The sequence below is a fragment of the Pteropus medius genome, unplaced genomic scaffold (genome assembly GCF_902729225.1).
Source record: "Pteropus medius unplaced genomic scaffold, Ma_sr-lr_union100, whole genome shotgun sequence".
NCBI classification, from domain to species: domain Eukaryota; kingdom Metazoa; phylum Chordata; class Mammalia; order Chiroptera; family Pteropodidae; genus Pteropus; species Pteropus medius.
The window spans coordinates 18217236-18234927 of NW_024349802.1; the positions used below are offsets into that span (position 1 = coordinate 18217236).

Here is a 17692-nt window from a genome sequence, read left to right on the forward strand (position 1 = left end):
GGAGTCATCTGGAGACGTGGAGTGGGCATGTGGGAGGGCGAGGGGTGGGCCTCACCGGCATTTTACAGCTCCTCTGCAGGGATGTCAGACAAGGGAGAAGTTCAGGGCCTGGTCTCTTTGTTTCTGCTTCGTTGGGAATACATGACAAATAAATGAGGTCCTGGAAGTGCTAGCTATAGGACCTGGCGTGCGGCACACCTGTGCAGCATGTTGGTCACCATCGTCCTTCTCGTTGGCCGTTAGCTAAGATCTCCTGCTTCTGACTCTTACTCCTGACTCTCTTTCTCTTCTTCCTTAGCATGAAGCCTCTGCCCGGGGGTCCTGGCCTGTCTGGGAGGACGAGGCCCTGGGGCAGGGGAGGGTGAGGATCCTCCAGCTGAGGTCCTTCCTGCCTCTCTGGGGACCTGCAGTGCTCCTTGTGCAGTGTTCCTGTTACAGGAGAAGCTGGGTCAGCCTGCGTGTAGCAGCTGGGGTTGGTCACCTGCACGAAGCTTCTCTTTGGTACTCTCTGGGCTGCAGGCCTGGCTCGAGAATGGTGTGAAATGTTGGGCGGCAGGACTGTATAGGCGTTTTAAGTGGGGGATCCAAGGTGGGCTGGCTTGGGGCCATCCCAGCTCCACCTCTGCCCAGCTGTGTGACCTTGAGTCAGCTGCTTACCTTCTCTGAGCTAGTTTTCCTCATCCGTAAAGTACACACATCAGTGACACCACCTCTTAGGGTGTGATGATTGGGTGTGACAAATCAGGAAAAGCTCTCAGCACAGCCTAGGTATGGGGCTGGCAAGTTACCAGCTCAGTCACTGCTGGCTGCTGTCAGGGAGGGAGGTTATATTTGCAAGAAAATATCATTCTGTCCTTTTCGAGTGCCTATAATCTGAGCCAAAGAAAAATAGGGATGGATTTGACTGTGTCTTAGATGGATTTGGGGGTTGGGCAGAGAAAGCCCTATTCTGGGAAGCTGCATGCGATAATGAGGAGCATTTCCTGTGATGGGCCTGCCCACCTCAGTCTGTGCTGGGAGCTGCAGGGGGGACTGGAGGGGAGCCTGTCCTTGGAACTGGAGGGTGGCTGGTCCTCATCTGCCTGTACCCCACTCTGCCCCTCCCCTAAGCTGCCTTGTTTGTTTGCTTGGTAAACCCTTTCTCCAGAGCTGATGCAAAGATAGACTCTCAGCTCGGGCCCTGTTGGAAGAAAGACGAATTCTCAATAAGTGGGTCTAAGTTCCTGAGGTTTCTTGCTGGGCAGTCCCTGCTGGGGCCCCCTACCACAAACCCAAAGGCCACTGAGGACCTGGGAGTAAACCAGGGCTTTATGCTTTGTTCTCTTGCTGACTGATGGATGATTTGTGGGTCTGCGTCCAAGAAGGATCATTAAAGGCTGCTTTTGTGTTAAAACACACACAAAATGAATGAAAACAAAAGCAGAAAGAGCACCACTCAGAGGCACCAGAGAATGGGATATGCGTTCACTCTCGGGTCCTGGGTGAACACGGAGGACCTTCAGAACTGAAGGATGATCAAGCCAGGCTCCTGAGCCTGGAAGCTTTGCTGAGATTCCTTGTCACCTGCTCATTTGCTCTGAGTGCACTGGGGCGACTCACGGGCTCCCTCTGGGCCTCAGTTTCCTCATGTGTAACATGAGTGGAAAGTAGGTCATGGTGCTGTTAGAAGGATGAAATAATAGCATGGGGTTGGTCACCTGCACGAAGCTTTGGTACAGGCATATCATGTTTAATAAAAGGAAGTTCATATTAATGCAGTTTAGCTTGGAGATGCCTCATAGCAGATTCAAAAGAGGAAGGTAATTGGTAAGGGCACATGACTCTTGGGCACCTACCATGGGTAGGAGACCACTTCTGTCTTGGAAAGCTTCCGGTGAAGTTGGGGGACCGGTGTTCTAGTTTTGAGAGCCACTGACATCTAGCAGCGTAAATCCAGCATTGCATGGTGAGATGCAGAGCAGGAGAGCTCAGGGAGGACTTTTGAAATCCACAGCTGGCGAAGTCCAACTCCCCAGGCTGAGGCTGGCCTTGGAAGGGGATGGGCAGAGTCTTCATGGACAGGAAAATGGGCCGAGGTAGGTGGGGGTGGGGCAGGCCTGGCCCATGCAATCCCAGGGGTTCCCTTTCTCTCTCTGGGCCTCAGTGTCTCCGGGTGCTCACTACAAGGTGGACCGCACACTCTGAGGCCCTGAGACTCTGTGTCAGACTGCTGACAGTCCCTTGGGGCAGCTCTGGACTCCAGGGTGACTGATAGGCGGTAGCTTGGCCCCCGGCCAGGCAGCACTGCGGGGGCTGTGGGGGATGGGGCTTGCAGCAAATTCCAGCAGATTTGCTTCTGGTCTCTGCCTCCCAGGGGTGTAATTGCACCGGAGAAACTCCCGCACAGCTGGGAAGCAAATGTGGAGGATTTTCTAGGCTATGCTGTATATGGTGGGTGGGGCAGGCTGGGGCAGGGTGGCTGTGGGGTGTGGCTGGTTAGTGGTGGTGGTGTGACTGTGCTGGGGGTGTGACAAACTGGGAAGGGCTGGCTCAGCTGTGGGGAGTGGCCCTGGGATTGCATGTGGGGCTACCAGGGCTTGGCCTTCAGCCAGCCCTCCTCCCCCAAGCCCAGTGCCCATTCATATACTTTTGAGCCTGCTGGTAGGGCTCTTCCTACACCTTCTCTCAACTTTCCACCCCATACTTGTGCCTGTGGCCCAGATGCCTATGATGGCACCCTGTGAACATGTCAGGGACATTGTCAAGAATGACTCAGGCAGGAAATCAAATCTGGATTGGGTGAGCATGTAGAGCTGCGAGGATCTTTTTCCGTTCACCCTGTGGCAGCATCACAGAGAAATAAAGCCCCGGAGCGCGGAGGCCTGCATCTTTGATGCCCAGGGCCATGCTTGTCCTTAGTAGTTGCTCCGTAAGTACAGAGGAAGGAACAGCGAGAGGTCATCTGCTTGTCCCTGATGCCCAGTGGGCTCCCGAACCTGACCTCCCTTCCTCTTTTTCTGGATCCACTATTAATTTGATATGTAGCCTTGGGCCACTTCCTTCCTGAGCCTCGGTTTCCAAATTTGTTAAATATATATTATTTTATTAACCTATATCACCATGCACCAGGCACTGAGCTGTTTTACACACATCTCTTAGTCTTGGCAACAGCCTTTCGAGATAGATAAGTAGTATAAATCCTATTTTACACTTGGGGAAACAGGCTCAGAAAGGTTGAGAGATTTGCTCAACGGTCACGAGGCTACTAAATAATAGAGGCCAGATTCAAGCCCAGGTGGGCTGGCTCCATCTGAGCCCATAACTGCCATGCTAGCAGCCACTGCACTGTGCCTCTCAGATGGTTGGGGTGAAATGGCATACAGACTTTTTAATAGGAGGCCCACTGCGCATAGTCGTCATCAAGTACATGCAAGTTACGTATTAGATGCGCTTCACCATGAAAGAAAGGCACAGGAAGATCAGTTTCAGGGAGCGCTTAGTTGTACTCCCAGAGCTCGCCTGTCCATTCAGGGCAGAGCTGGACCCCCTCCCCAGTCCCGACCTCTAGATAGCTTGGTTTTTGAGAAGGCCCATGTACCTCTGCCTCCTTTCTCTCTGGGTCCTAGAGAGGATTATGGGGGAACCAGAGAATTTTGGAGTGGGGGTGGGGTAGGGAGTGACTTTCAACTCTAGAGCAGTGGCCACAGTTACCGTGGTATTTTCCGAAAGTGCAGCGTTGCCATGGTGTCTCCATGACGACCAGAGCATCTCATTCATTATCCCCGGCACCTTGGCAGAGAAAGCTAGGCCTAGGGCTGGGAGAGCACAGTGGGAGCCTGGGTGAGGGCTAGAGGCCTCTGGTGGCTAAGGCCCCCTCATGCTGTTTCCCATTCCAACCAAAGTTCCCCTGAAGGCTCCAGAGCCTGCTCTTTCTTATGGAGTCAGGGTTCAAATTTCATCTCTGCCATCTACTAGCAGTGTGATTTTTGGCAAATGATTTAATCTCTCTGAGCCTCATTTTTCTCAATTGTAAATGTGGGAATAATGACAGTATTCATTGTCAAGATTAAATGAGATAAGGTATGTAAAGTGCTTAGCACAGGGCCAGGCTCATGGAAATGCTCTATGGTAGCCATAAAAATAAAGATGACGATAATTATATATAAATATACATAAATATACATAAATATATATATATATATATATATATAGTAGAAACCTCTTTTAGTAGAAACCTCTGTGTTTCATGGAGGAATGACAGACCTAATTTGAAATCAGGAAGGAAACCTGTTGATCAAGATTTAGTGGTTTCCTGCGTGACTGTGGCAAGTCACTTCACTTTGGAGCCTCAGTCTCCTTATCTGTAGATTGGGAATAATAACAGCTGCTCACTCACTCATATCTGGAGTACTCAAAAAAGGACCTATGCCTGGGGAAAGCTTCCAGGACAAATCAGACCTGTCCCTGCCTTTCAGGGCACTGAGGCATGTGGGGACTTTGGTATTTGGGGAGGACCACTGTGTGCCAGGTGCCAGGCAGAGCCTGCCCATGCAGAGGTCAGTAAATCCTGATCCAACCCCAGGCTCTGCAGGCAACAGGCCTCAGAACCGTGTGTAGAAATGCCCGGAGTCTACTCTGCATGGACTGTAAGCTCAGGTGCACCCAGAGGCTGGGTGGGAAGCCAAGGAGAGAAGGAGCTTGGCTGTGGAATACATAGGCAGGTGTTGTAAGTGCCTCAAGTGATGGTGGCCAGGGAAGATGCATGCCCAGTGTCACCAGAGCATGATGTTTTCAAAGAGAAGTTAGAAGTTCTGACTTTTATGTGAAATCTCTTAATTTAAAAATGTTGATAACTTAAATTAAAGAAAAATTGTGTGCAAGTCAAAGAACACACGTCCACGTCTAGCCTGAGGGTCCTGGTTTTCAGCCTCCAGCTATGGAGTGCCAAACCCCAGGGTGAGGAGATGCTGAGAGTGGGGCAGGAGCTGGCCTGAAAGTAGAGGCATACGGGCAGGACGAGTGAGCATGGGGATGACTTCAGAGAGCTGATGATACTAGAACTGGGGTCTTGAAGGATGAGTAAGTGTCTCAAGGGGTAGGGGGAGGCATTCCAGGCAATGGAAACTTCATTAGGCCTAGATGCATGACCAAGATTGGTGACTGGTTGGGCGAGGCTGGAGTTTACTAAAATGGCTGGGGATGTCTGCAAGGCCCAGGCAGGCCCAAGGCGGTAGGGGTTGTTAAGGCCTCAGCTCCCAGCTGTCCTTGAGGCCTTGATAGTTGGGGGGATCAGAAGCCCCCCAGTTCTCCATCCGTTGATCCACAGGGTTCTGGAATGCAGGCGGATGTGGCGGGCACCGGGCCTTGGAGGGGATTGCAGCAAGGGCCTTGCTGGAGGTCCCCAGCCAGCACGTGGGTGGCCAGCACTTTGTTTACAGAGCAGCTGGCTTTCCCCACCCCCACCCCAGGGTTTTTGGACTTCTCAGAGGACTGAAACTGTTTGGCTCGTTCTCTTGCTCACTTTACCCTCTCTCAGGCCTGGGCCTGGGCTTTGCCATGGCTTTCTCTGTAGCTTCCCGGCCTCTAAGCATCTGGCTCTTGCTTATCCATCCAGTTCCTGGGAAAGGCCACAGTCTCTGAAAGATATGAGAGGGAGAGAAAGAGACAGAGAGAGAGAGAGAGAGAAGGAAGGAAGGGGGGGAGCACCTATGCACAGAGCTCTACAGTGTTTCGTAGACTCAGTTGTTACCCACATGGTGAGTACATTAAATAGACAATAGGACTGTATGATAATAGCGTTGACCCTCACTCAGTGCGGTGTGCCAGCCATGGTTCTGAGTGCTTCCTATGTATCAACTTATTTAGTTTTCACAACTTTGGGAAGCTTATCTAGTTTCCCCGTTTTACAGATTAGGAAACTGTGGGCACTGAGAAGTTGAATAACTTGCCCAGGATTACGCAATTACTGGGCGGTGGGGTGGGTTTGAAAGAAGCCACCTGGTTCCAGTCTGCACACCTAACCGCTAAGTTCTATTGGCCTAGAGCTTTAGAGTCACGGATGGGTTTGGGGGCACAGGGTCTGTACTTCTCATATTTTCTAGTGTATGTGCATTTTTTATTGCAAAATATTACCAGATTCCCATGAGAGTCTATGAGCCCCAGATGCCTGAGACTGCTGGCTCCATCACTACCACACATGCTGAAAAGCTGTTAATGCAGTAGACTGAGGACCAGTACCCACAGCACCTGGACCTGAAGGAGAAGTGGGGTCAGGTGGCTGGAGTAGGCAGGTGCCTCCAGATATCAGTGGCAGGCAAGGCACCATCTCGTCCTGGCCTTTGGCTGAGGGGTGGGGCTTGCTGTGGCAGAAGAACAGAGGGCTGCCCTAACCAGTGGGAAATGGGGCATGGGTGCACCCTGAGTATAAACAGGACCAGTCACCCCAGCCCTCCTGCCTCTGGCCAGGAAACTTGCCTGTTCTTGCCTGCTCTCAGCTCGAGCTGCAAGAGTCCCTGGACAGCTCCTGCACACTCCCCCATCTCCAGGCTGCCATTTGTGCCCCTCCCTTTTCCTATCCCTGGTCAACTCCTTACTTTTTCTGGTGAGTTCAGGTACCACTTCCTCCAGGAAGCTTTCCTGGGTTCTCCCCCTCCAGTGCTGTTAAGTTGCCCTCAGGTCTCTCAAACACCCTCCGTTCTCCACCGTCACGCTTGTCACCCTGCATTGTAGGTACCTGTTTTCTTGGTGGCCTTGGGTTCCCCATGGTGCTGGCACATAGTAGGTACTGAATTGTAGACAATCAGAGATGGAAGAGACCTCAGGGATCATCTGGCCCCATGCCCTCTTTAACAGGCAGGAAGCCCAGAGAGGGCGGGGTATGCTCGGGGTCACACAGCATGTCATGGCAGAAGTGGGATCAGACCCGGTGTCCAAGACAGGCTCTCATTTCGCACCCCTGTCTGTTGTGTCTGAGTACATCTTTTAAAAGCGTTTATTTTCTGACGTTCACAAAAATAATAAATGATTATTGTAGAAAATTTAGGAAACAAAAAGAAGAAAATAAAAATCATTCAGAGATAATCATTAACATTTTGGGGGGTTTTTTGGATTTAGTACCAGTTTCTGGCCTAGGCATAAATTTTTTTTTTTTACCAAAAATATGCATACAGTTTTATACATGTTTTCCACTTTCACAATCTATATGGTAATTATATTTTTGTGTCAGTAAGTGTTCTTCTTTGACATAATGTAAATAATTGTCTGGGATACCATCCCATGCTTACGTTATAATTGGTAAAGACGGTCCCCTATTGTTGGGCATTTGGTACTGTAAATAACGTCCTTTGCTATTATAAACAGCACTGGGGTTCGCTATTTAGAATCCCACCTCCAGCTCCCAGGCCTTGTAAGTGTTCATTGTCTTACTTCTTCCTGCTTCTGGAGTTTTCTTAGACTAGTCTTGGACTCTGATAATTCTAATAAATAACAACCGCCATTTTAGACACTAGATGCTAGGTGCTGCTCTAAGTGATTTATATACATGATTGGACTTAATCTCCAGCCTCTCTTGTAAGGTAGGCACTATTGTCAGCCTCATTTCACAAATGGGAAAACTGAGGCTCAGAGAGATTAAGGAGCTTGCCCCGAATCATGCAACCAGGTTGAGCAGCAGTGCTTGAACTTGGGCCTGCCTAGGTCAGATCCTGTGCATCCACAGTCGAAGGACCCCCAAAGCCCACACTCTGACTCTTCACCTTCTGACTCTTCTCTCCACAGCCTTGGCCCTGGGGGCCCCACCAAGCAAGAGGCATGTGGCACCCCGGGGCCTACCCAGTGTCCTCCAGCCTGCTGCCCGGACCCCCCAGGAGGCCCTGATGCCCTGGGGCACTTCTGCTGTGCACAGGACCACGTGGGGGTTTGCCATGGTGACATAAAGGGGCGCAGAGGAAGGAAGGAGCGCAACCAGCCTGCGGACTGCGCCCCGGCTGGGAGGAAGGGCCGGCAGCCCGGATCCTCCTCTCCTGCTGCCCACTGAGGGCCGCACTCGCTAGGTGTCTGTGAATTTGTTGGTCAGTTGACAACTCCGGTGTCTCCTCCTGTTTGGGGCCTTGGAGTGGCCAGGGCAGGCCAGGCCTCTGGTGGCCGAGGTCTCAGGGACCAGGATGCCCACCCTGGCGCGCCTCCGCAGGCTGTGTCGGCACGTGTCCCCGCAGGCTGTCCTTTTCCTGCTGTTTGTCTTCTGCCTCTTCAGCGTTTTTGTCTCCGCCTACTACCTGTATGGCTGGAAGCGAGGCCTGGAGCCCTCGGCAGATGCCCCCGAACCTGACTGTGGGGACCCGCCACCCATGGCCCCCAGCCGCCTGCTGCCGCTCAAGCCCGTGCAGGTGGCCGCCCCTGCCCGCACGGACCCGCTGGTGCTGGTGTTTGTGGAGAGCCTCTACTCGCAGCTGGGCCAGGAGGTGGTGGCCATCCTGGAGTCGAGCCGCTTTAAGTACCGCACAGAGATCGCACCCGGCAAGGGGGACATGCCCACGCTCACCGACAAGGGCCGTGGCCGCTTCGCCCTCATCATCTACGAGAACATCCTCAAGTATGTCAACCTGGACGCCTGGAACCGGGAGCTGCTGGACAAGTACTGTGTGGCCTATGGCGTGGGCATCATTGGCTTCTTCAAGGTACGCAGGGAGCAGGGTCCCTGAGCAGTTGAGAGCTCCAGCTAAGTTTGAACCCCATCTCCACACTTGTTAGCTGAGTGCCTGACTTTTCTCATCTGTAAGGGTAGCGCCTTCCTCCCAGGGTTGTTGTGAAGGTTAAATGGGTGAGTGTATGTAAAGCACTTGGAGCACTGTGCCTGGTACCTAAAGGATTAGCTTTTATTAGGAGCACTTGGCAGGGGGATTGCTTGCCATGCAGGGGACCTAGCACACAGAAGGCACTTTCTGAAGGAGGCCCCAAGGGTGGGTGCGAGGTAGGAGGGGATATGCTCTGCTAGGTCCCTTGAAACCTGTCAAGGCAGTCCTCCCAAGGGATGGAGTATGTCCCCATTTTGTAGACAGGCAAACCAAGGTTCAGGAGGGTTAAGTTATGTATATGAGGCTGTGAAGCCTATAAGAGAGAGAGCCAGGATTTGAACCCAGACTTAGATAGTTTGGGCTCTGGATCCTATGCTTTTTCCTCTTGGCTGTGAGGGGGTGCGGAATGTATGCACCTCTGGAGTCAGCCATTTTGCATTGGAAGGAAGAGAAGAAAGAAATCCCAGTGGACAGGTGAGCTGCTCTGGGCTCTGTGGGGCACCCAGAATGACTTCTGGGATCAGAGTCCTTGCTGAGAGTGTCATGGGGGAAGCTGTCCTTGGAAGGGGGTGGGGGTTGGGGACAGCTGGACGGGAAATCCAGAGGCTCTGGCCAGAGAACGCTGACCTCAGATGAAAGCAAGCCCTGGTCGGGACTCTAGTTGGGTGCTTGGGGGCATTCATTCCTTCATTCAGAAAATATTTACTGAGTGCTTACTGTGTTCCAGGTCCTTTACTAGGCCCCGAGGACACAGTGGTGATCCAAATGTGCAAAGTCCCTGCTGTCACTTCAGTTTCATGGGGTGGTGGGGGAGTGGGTGACAGACAATGAACAAATAAACATATCAGGTGGCAGATGGTGATAACTTCAAAAAGAAAGAAAGCGGGGAGAGGGCGTCAGGATGATGAGTATGGCGGTTGAGGCTCTTTTTGATCGAATGGCCAGGGGAGTCATCCTTGATAAAGAGACTGGCGGGAAGTGAGGGGAGGAGTCGTGTGGCTCTCCGTGTAAAGGACTTTCCGGGCAGAGGGGACAGCGCGTCCACGGGTCCTGAGGCAGGTTCTTGCTTGGCCTTGGCAGAGAGAGGAGCATAAAGTGGGTCAGAAGTGGCCCATGTCCACTGCTGGCTGGCCACTCGTCCCTTGGTGTGCACGGGCACCCGCGCGTACTGGCGCTGTGCTCAGTGCTGGGAGGAGCCCGGTCTAGGGGTGGGTTTGCCACAGCGTGTTCTTTCATGTGCTAATGAAGCGGGATGCTCTGCCACTAAAAAAGGGTTTCTGAGCCAAGGAAATGAAGGCCCTTAGAAGTCCTGCAGTAGAGCAACCTGGTGAGATTTGTTCCCCAACTGGCTTGATCATAAACCCCTTTCCCTTACAAAGCACCTCTGTGAAACGCTGGCCTGGTTTACGGCTTTATAGTGGCACAAAGTCAGACTGTCTTCATTATCTGTTTTTTCTTTTCTCCTGGACTCTGTTGCCTTTCCTGCCATGAACTTCATTAAGTTCAAGTCAGAGCCCCGGGCCTGAAAAATGTCAGAATGGTTGACATTTATTGAGTGCTCACCCCACGCCGTGCCCTGTCCTATATGCTTTATGTGAATTAATTCATTTAACACTCATAAACCATCCTCCAAGGCAGGTAGATAGCATCCTAATTTAAGAGAGAAGGAAATAGAGGCAAAAGAGGGGGTGAAGAAATGTGCCCATACTCAGAACTTCAATAAGTACAGATCTAGGATTAGAACTCAGGCAGTCTGGCTCTAGAGGCCTTAGTCTTAACCATTGTTTGATGAGTCCAGGAGCCTCAGATACCATTTATTTAGTAGAATTTGCATCAGAGGCCACATCCAGCATACAGAGCTCCTAGTCTCTGGAAATCAGGCAGTGGACTGGGGTCTTCGGACTCAACTGGTACGACAGAGCTTGGATCCCATCTAGCCTCAATTACTTGCTCTATAGAAGATGACCATGAGGTCCAGGGAGGGGCAGGGACCTGCTCAGTCTCACTGTGGGGTCAAGTGGCAATTCCAGGCCTTAGTGCTCTTCCTAACCTATTGCATAAGACGAGACCCCCTCCTTGGTTTTGAGCAGAAGCCAGTGACCTTCTGCTCTTACGGACGCCCTCTTGTGGTCAAGCTACTTCTTTCGGCTCTTTAGGCAAGGCTAGCTTGCCCACTATGCTTTGGGTTTGACAAACACAGAAGGCTGTGGACCCCAAGGATCTGGAGACTCATTTTCCAGTTCCTATTGATGCTGGATTCCCAGGTCAGTGTGAGAGAAGGGGCTGAAAAGCCCAGATCCAGGTTCAAATCTGTCTGTCACTGAGAAGCAGAGTGACCTTGGACAGGGTACTCAACTCATCTGTAGATTGGGGCCAGTCACAGCTCTTGCCTCACTGGGCCATGTTGAAGATAAAATAAGGCAGTGGGTAGGAAGCATTAGCACAGTGCCTGGTACTTAGAGCCATGGCAGCTGTCATGCTATACCATCTCTGTGTCTGGCAAATAGTTGGTGATAGCACTTAGTCTTGTAGCTCTGACCAACATGCGCCCACGTGAGGTCCTTGAGGGTGGGAGCAGTTCTTCATTGGTAGCTCCGGTTTCTGGCACTGTCATGCCTCATCTTTGCAACTCCAGATGCCTTGGGGCTGAACACCTCCTGGCAGAGAACTGACAAGAACTATCTGACCTCTTTTCTTTTGCACACTATGTGCCAGACACTGAGCTTATTGCTTTGTAGTCTCACCACGTGTAATTCTCACAACTACCCTGTGAAGGAAGTACTTTCTTTACAGGAAAGGAAATAAGGCTCGAAAATTTAAATGGCTGTCTAGGGTGACACAGCTAGTAAGTCAGAGTCAAGATCTGACAACCACACTCATGGTTTCTAACCCAACCGCAGGTGAGCATGTCAGAGCAAGCCGACCTAAGGCCAAGAGAGGAGATGTGGGGTTCTCAAGGTCATCAGCTAGTCACTGTCTAAATCTGTACTAGGCCTTTCACTTCCCAGATCTGGGCTTCCTTCCTCTGCACGGATGACCCCACTGGAAGATTGGGTGTCTCCTGGGTGGATCCTCGGTGTTAGCAAACAGGAGGATTTCCCCTGCAGTGGGGGTCAGCCTCTGCGATGCTGAGGCTTACCCTCCATTCCCTTCCCGGCTGGTTCTTTTTATTGCCAACTGGAATGGACGGTCAGCAACTTGGCTTTCTCCCTTCTTCAGTGTCTCCCAGCTGAGCAAATGGCTGGGTTGCCAGTGCCCGGCAGTCAGCTTAGGGTCGGGACTTTGAAATGGGATCCCCCAGTGCCTTTGGTCCAGTGTGATCTCCCAGGCCACAGCAGGTGATGGACAGAGTCTGAAATGTCTCTGGCTTCCTCTGTCTTTGCAGTTCTCATCCTTGGCCAGTGTTGGCTGGCTTAGGGGTTGTGGGGCCCCTTGGGCTGGGGGAGGTGGCCTCTCAGGATTGGGCTCTGTACTGGGGCTGGCTCAGGAGTGGTGAGTTGGCAGGTACTCCTGGCGTGCAAGCTCCTTACCACAGTTTACGAGGCCCTGCAGAGCCTTTGTAAGAATCAGAAAAAAGCACTTCTGCATGAAGGAATAGTAAAAGGCACCCTCTGGGAAGATGCATCTCCACCTTGGGGCACAACGGAGTGCCCTTGTGCAGTGCTCACCTGGCCAGCTCTACAGGGCGGCCCTATGTACCACCCTGCCTCTCTTTCTAGCCTCATTTGGTGCCCTTTGTCCATTGTTGCTTTGCCCCACCCCACTCATTCTTCACATACCAGGCCAATGAGTCTTTTTAAAATGTTAATTGGAACCCTTCATCCCTCCGTTCAGAACCCTTTGATGGAGTCTTTGATGGCTGTCCATGCCACTTCCAAGCCTCCAGTGTCCTGCAGGTCTGGCCCCAGCTGACCTTTCTGCCTCATCACCTCCTCTTCTTGACCACTCTGCTGGCCCCTTGCTATTATTCCTTGGCTGCGCTGAGCTCTCTTCTACCTCAGGGTCTTTGCACTTGCCGTCCTTTGAACTTGGCCTCTACCTCTCCCCTAGTTGATGCTTACTTACTGTCTAAGTCTCTTTCTTTCTCCAGGAAGCCTTACCTGAGCCAGCTGACTATGCCCAGTTATCTGTTGTTCTAGAACTATGGACTGCTTCTGTGCAGCATGTACCAAAACATTGAAGTCTCAGTTTATGTCTGTGGTTCTGATTGCTGTCTCTCTTCCTTACTTAACTTTAAGGTTCATGAGGGCAGGGTCCCTGTCTGTTTTTCTCACTGTATCTGTGACACTAAACACAGTGCCTGGCACGGTGAATAGTTGTAAAATGAACAAATGAAACCTGTGTTGAACAGCTGTCTTGTGCCAGGTATTGGAGAGCTGTCTGTTTCTCTTTCATTCTTTTAAAAAATCCAATTATTCATCAAAAGTGTGTTTACTCCCATTGGGTGTCAAGCCCGTGCTGGACTCCAGCCCCTGGACTCAAGGGGGTACAGACTGGTGGGAGAGAGACCTTGAACAGAAATGTAGCAGCCAAAATAAAAAGTGCTACATCTGAGGCTTTAACATGTAATGGGTTTTGAAGGATGCGCAGGAGTTTGCCAGGCCAGGAAGACAGAATGGAATTGGCACAGGGACAAGGACAAATTATACTGTATCCAGAGGCAGGTGGCTAGGAGGGTGAGGGATGGTGTGAAGGAGCGGGGGCTGCGAGCCTAGGAAAGAGGAGAAGCAGGGGCTGGGGGCACTGCCTGCAGATCCCCAGGGAGCTGGGCGGAGCAGACTCCCGGAGGAGAAAGGAGTTACAGGGAGCTGGATTCCTGAGAGGGGGTGACCTTGGGGGTGTTGGAGGTATATGGGGGTTAGGTGCCTTTGTTCCTGCATTCCCAGTAGATATCTCCTCTTTGATCTCGTCTACGCGGGCATCACCTCACATTTCTCCTGAAGAAAGGGTTGTGGGGTAAAAGCAGTTTGGAAACCACAGGCAGGAGAGCCTGGTGGTCAGGTGTGTGGGCTCCAGGGCCAGACCGCTTGGCCGCACAGTGTGGCTTCCCCTGACTACTGTGCGACTGGGGACCACACTCCCCGGAAAGCCTCAGCTTCCTTACCTGTGACGTGGGATAACAAAGGAACCTGCCTCCTGAGGCTGACATGAGGACCAAATGATCAACTGGCGATGCTGCTGGCCCTGTTCCAAGCACTTTGCTGGCATTAGCACTCATCCTCCAACACCCCTTGAGGTATTTATCAAGTTCTCAGCCACGTTTTATAGCAGAGGGAACTGAGCAAGGCTCAGAAAGGTTATATAACTTGCCTAAGGCCAGGCAGTCTGGTGGTAGAGTCCATGCTCTCAACTGCTAAACTTCTCTCTGTGTGATTTTGGGCAAGTTACCCATCTGGGCCTTATTCTCCTCGCCTGTAAAATGGGAATGATAGTAATGCCTCCATCGCAGAGCCACTGTGAGGATTAGCAGCACCACTGCGTATAAAGTGCTTGAACCTGGCACCTGGCTTTGGTAAGTAAGTACGTCATACGTGTTAGCTAGTATATTGTGACAGGCGAAGATGGGTTTACGTGGCCAGGTTAGCACAGGGCCAGGTATGTGACAAGCCCTCCACGAAGGTTAATGAATCCTGTTGACATTGCTGTTATCAGTGTACACCTGATATTCCACGGTCCCTCGGGGTTCTGGATCTGACAGCTCCGTTCTCCCCTCCCCGCCTCACCCCGGCTGCAGGCCAACGAGAACAGCCTGCTGAGTGCACAGCTCAAAGGTTTCCCCCTGTTCCTGCACTCGAACCTGGGCCTGAAGGACTGCAGCATCAACCCTAGGTCCCCGCTGCTCTATGTGACGCGGCCCAGCGAGGTAGAGAAGGGCGTGCTGCCCGGCGAGGACTGGACTGTGTTCCAGTCCAACCACTCCACCTACGAGCCAGTGCTGCTGGCCAAGACGCGCTCGTCCGAGTCCATCCCGCACCTGGGCGCGGACGCCGGCCTGCACGCCGCGCTGCACGCCACAGTGGTCCAGGACCTGGGCCTCCACGACGGCATCCAGCGCGTGCTGTTTGGCAACAACCTGAATTTCTGGCTGCACAAGCTCGTGTTTGTGGACGCCGTGGCTTTCCTCACCGGCAAGCGCCTCGCACTGCCTTTGGACCGCTACATCCTGGTGGACATCGATGACATCTTCGTGGGCAAGGAGGGCACGCGCATGAAGGTGGAGGACGTGAAGGTAGGGCCCGGGCGCCAGGCCGGATGGGGGGCGTGGCACCACCTTCAAACCTTTCTGTGTCCCATCAGGGCTTTGCTGTCTGCATTTCCCCTGTGCCGTTAGTTTCCCTCTCTTGGCCAGTTGGTTTCATTAATTGCCTTATTAAAAGCAAGTGTTATTTAAAATCATATTGAAGTATTAAATATAGAGGAATTTTGCATCTGGAGTGAGGAGCCCAAGAATGTGTCTGTGGAGGAAGAGACCCAGTCACCAAAACACAGAAATGGGAGCTGTGCAAGGTTGTCTATTGGCCTTTTAATCCAGACGGGATTTTTATCATTCATTCATTCATTCATTCATTTTATTTTATTTTATTTTGAGCCTACAGCACCTGGTCTTCCTAGGTGGTCTCCCATCCAAGTACTAACTAGGCCTGACCCTGCTTAGCTTCCGAGATCAGACATCGGGCTTGTTCAGGGTGGCGTGGCTGTATTTTTTTTTTTTAACGGTAGAAAAGGAAAGTTTTATTAGAAAAGAAAGTACACTTCCAGAAGTGGAAGCGGGCCTGAGCAGAAGCGTGGCTCAAAAGGCCCAGACGTGATTTTTAAATCTCAAAAATGTTTATGTCAGTACCAGAGCTCCTACAAAACTTAAAACAAGAACTAGAGCCTGAACCATACGCAAGTTGTATTTTAACTAAGGTCTATATAGATAATGGAATGCAGTTTCAAAATGTGTTTACCAGACTAAAGTCTCTGTAAAAGCATTTCGCAAACCACGATATTTACACACGTCTCACTGCCGAAGAGAAGCCTGCAAATTAAGACCATTAAGCAATCTTTAAAATACAGTTTTCATCTACTCACAATTTTACTCAGTTATTTGCAAAGGAAACGACCTCATTAGTGTAAATGGGGAAATGGGTATCTGTAAATAGTGGGCAACTGAACAATAGCTCCAAAGAAAACAAAACAGAGGATTAAATTCTGCAGAGATCCTACTGCCTTTGACGCCTATCCTCTCTTCTGCTGGATTAGCAAGTGGCAGAAACATTAGCACCAAACCGAGACTTCTTTTTGATGTAGAGGGGGATTGAAAAAGCCTTCCCAGAGGAATGCTGTTCTTCTCCCTGAGTGACTCAGATTGTCAGGCTGTCTCTCTATCCTCCCAAAGTCCTGGGGCCTGGAAGGAAGGCTGGGGGTTAGGGGCTCACGCTCCTGCCTTTGTCAAGAGTGAGTTCTCTACTCTGCCTCACACCTCCCAAGGAGAAGGGCAGATTGGATGGTGTTGGGAAGCAGGCACGATCTGTGGAGCCAAGATTTGGGTTCAAGTCCCAATTTGACCCTAATTGGGTAACTTGGGCAAGTCCATTCCTATGTCTGAGCCTCAGCTGTAAAATGACAAGATGGGGTAGATGGGAGGTTTTCAGGCTATTTCCTGACATCCCAAGGTTTCACAGAGGTGCCCGGATAGCCGGGATGAGGAGCTTGTATACAGATAGCCAGGCTCTGAGCCCTCCTGGTTCCAGCCCCCTAGGACAGGGCAGTGAGTGTTTCTTTGATCTGCTTTACACTTAGTGCTTCCTCCTGAGCCTTCACTTAGGACTGACATCTGGTGGCCCAGCCTTGCTCTCTGCTGCTCTAACCTAGGTCTTTGGTGCCTGTTCAGAGTGTCGACCCCATGAAGAAACCAGGCTGCCTGGCTCCCTGTGCCCCATGAATCCTGGGGTTTCCCTTCCTGGTTCTTACTTTCCCCATTTTTAGAGTGAGAGGAATGCTAGCAGTTTCAAGCCATTTCTGTAGAAGAATACTAATAGAGATGCCCTCTGCCATGTGCTCAGCTCAGTGCAGACTGCAGAATGCTTCACCGGCGAGGGTCCCATTTGCCTTAAATGTCCTTGTGAGTCAAAAAGGGTAGAGCTTTTTTTTTTTTCTTTAATCCCAAGCACAGGCTACAACTGAGCCTTTCTTTCAGAGACATGAACGTTGCCTCATTAGCTGGTACAGTACTGGCTGTACAATGCAATTTAAATAACACCAACAGCAGCTGCTTGTTCAGGGCTTGGTGGGGGCCAGGCTCTGTGCTCAGTCCTTCCTGCGCGTTGCCTCAGCTGATCCTTACAGCAGCCCTGTGAGATGGGCATTGTCGTAGGTCCCATTTTACAGAGCAGGGAACTGAGGCTCAGAGAGCTAAAGTAACTCGCCCCAGGCCACAAAGCTGGAGCATGTCAGTGTGTGGCCTTGGTAAGATGCTGATGGTGGCCTCAGGAGGGCCAGGACTTTGAGTGTGCAAAGCAGGTTTCTTAGCAGCCTTATGCATCATGCAGGGATCTTTTTGAGTCTTGACCCCAGAGTACAACGGTACGTTTGTTTCACGAGTGTCAACATCCCTTCATTGACTTGCAAAGCACTGGGTGTGCCACGCATGAGAACATCGCATTGCTGGGTGCCCAGTACATATTTGGTTTGGTCCGTTGACCTATGGTCCTTTGACATCGGCCTCACATTCACCTATGAGGAGAAGTCCTCCACATTGGACAGGCAAAACGTGAGTTCCGCAGTGGCAGTGACCACAGACATATGATGCCACCATTTTTCATCACTTACCACATGTCAGGCAGTTCAACATGTCATATCTTATTTAATTCTCTCAAGAGCCCCGAGAGATGTTATTATCTCTATTTTACATTTGGGGAAACTGAGGCCTAGAGAAG

At 51.3% G+C, this 17692-nt stretch overlaps 1 protein-coding gene across 5 annotated transcripts in view; it reads left to right on the plus strand.

Moving 5' to 3' along the window:
• The window catches only part of NDST1 (N-deacetylase and N-sulfotransferase 1), a 57354-nt gene that overhangs the window by 19981 nt on the left and 19681 nt on the right, over window positions 1–17692 (plus strand). For all 5 annotated transcript variants that reach the window (XM_039836558.1, XM_039836557.1, XM_039836559.1 and 2 more), the window contains 2 exons: window positions 7756–8654; window positions 14506–15000. In XM_039836558.1, the coding sequence (XP_039692492.1) occupies window positions 8142–8654; window positions 14506–15000 (1008 nt within the window). In that variant the 5' untranslated portion in view covers window positions 7756–8141. The remainder of the gene's footprint in view (window positions 1–7755; window positions 8655–14505; window positions 15001–17692) is intronic.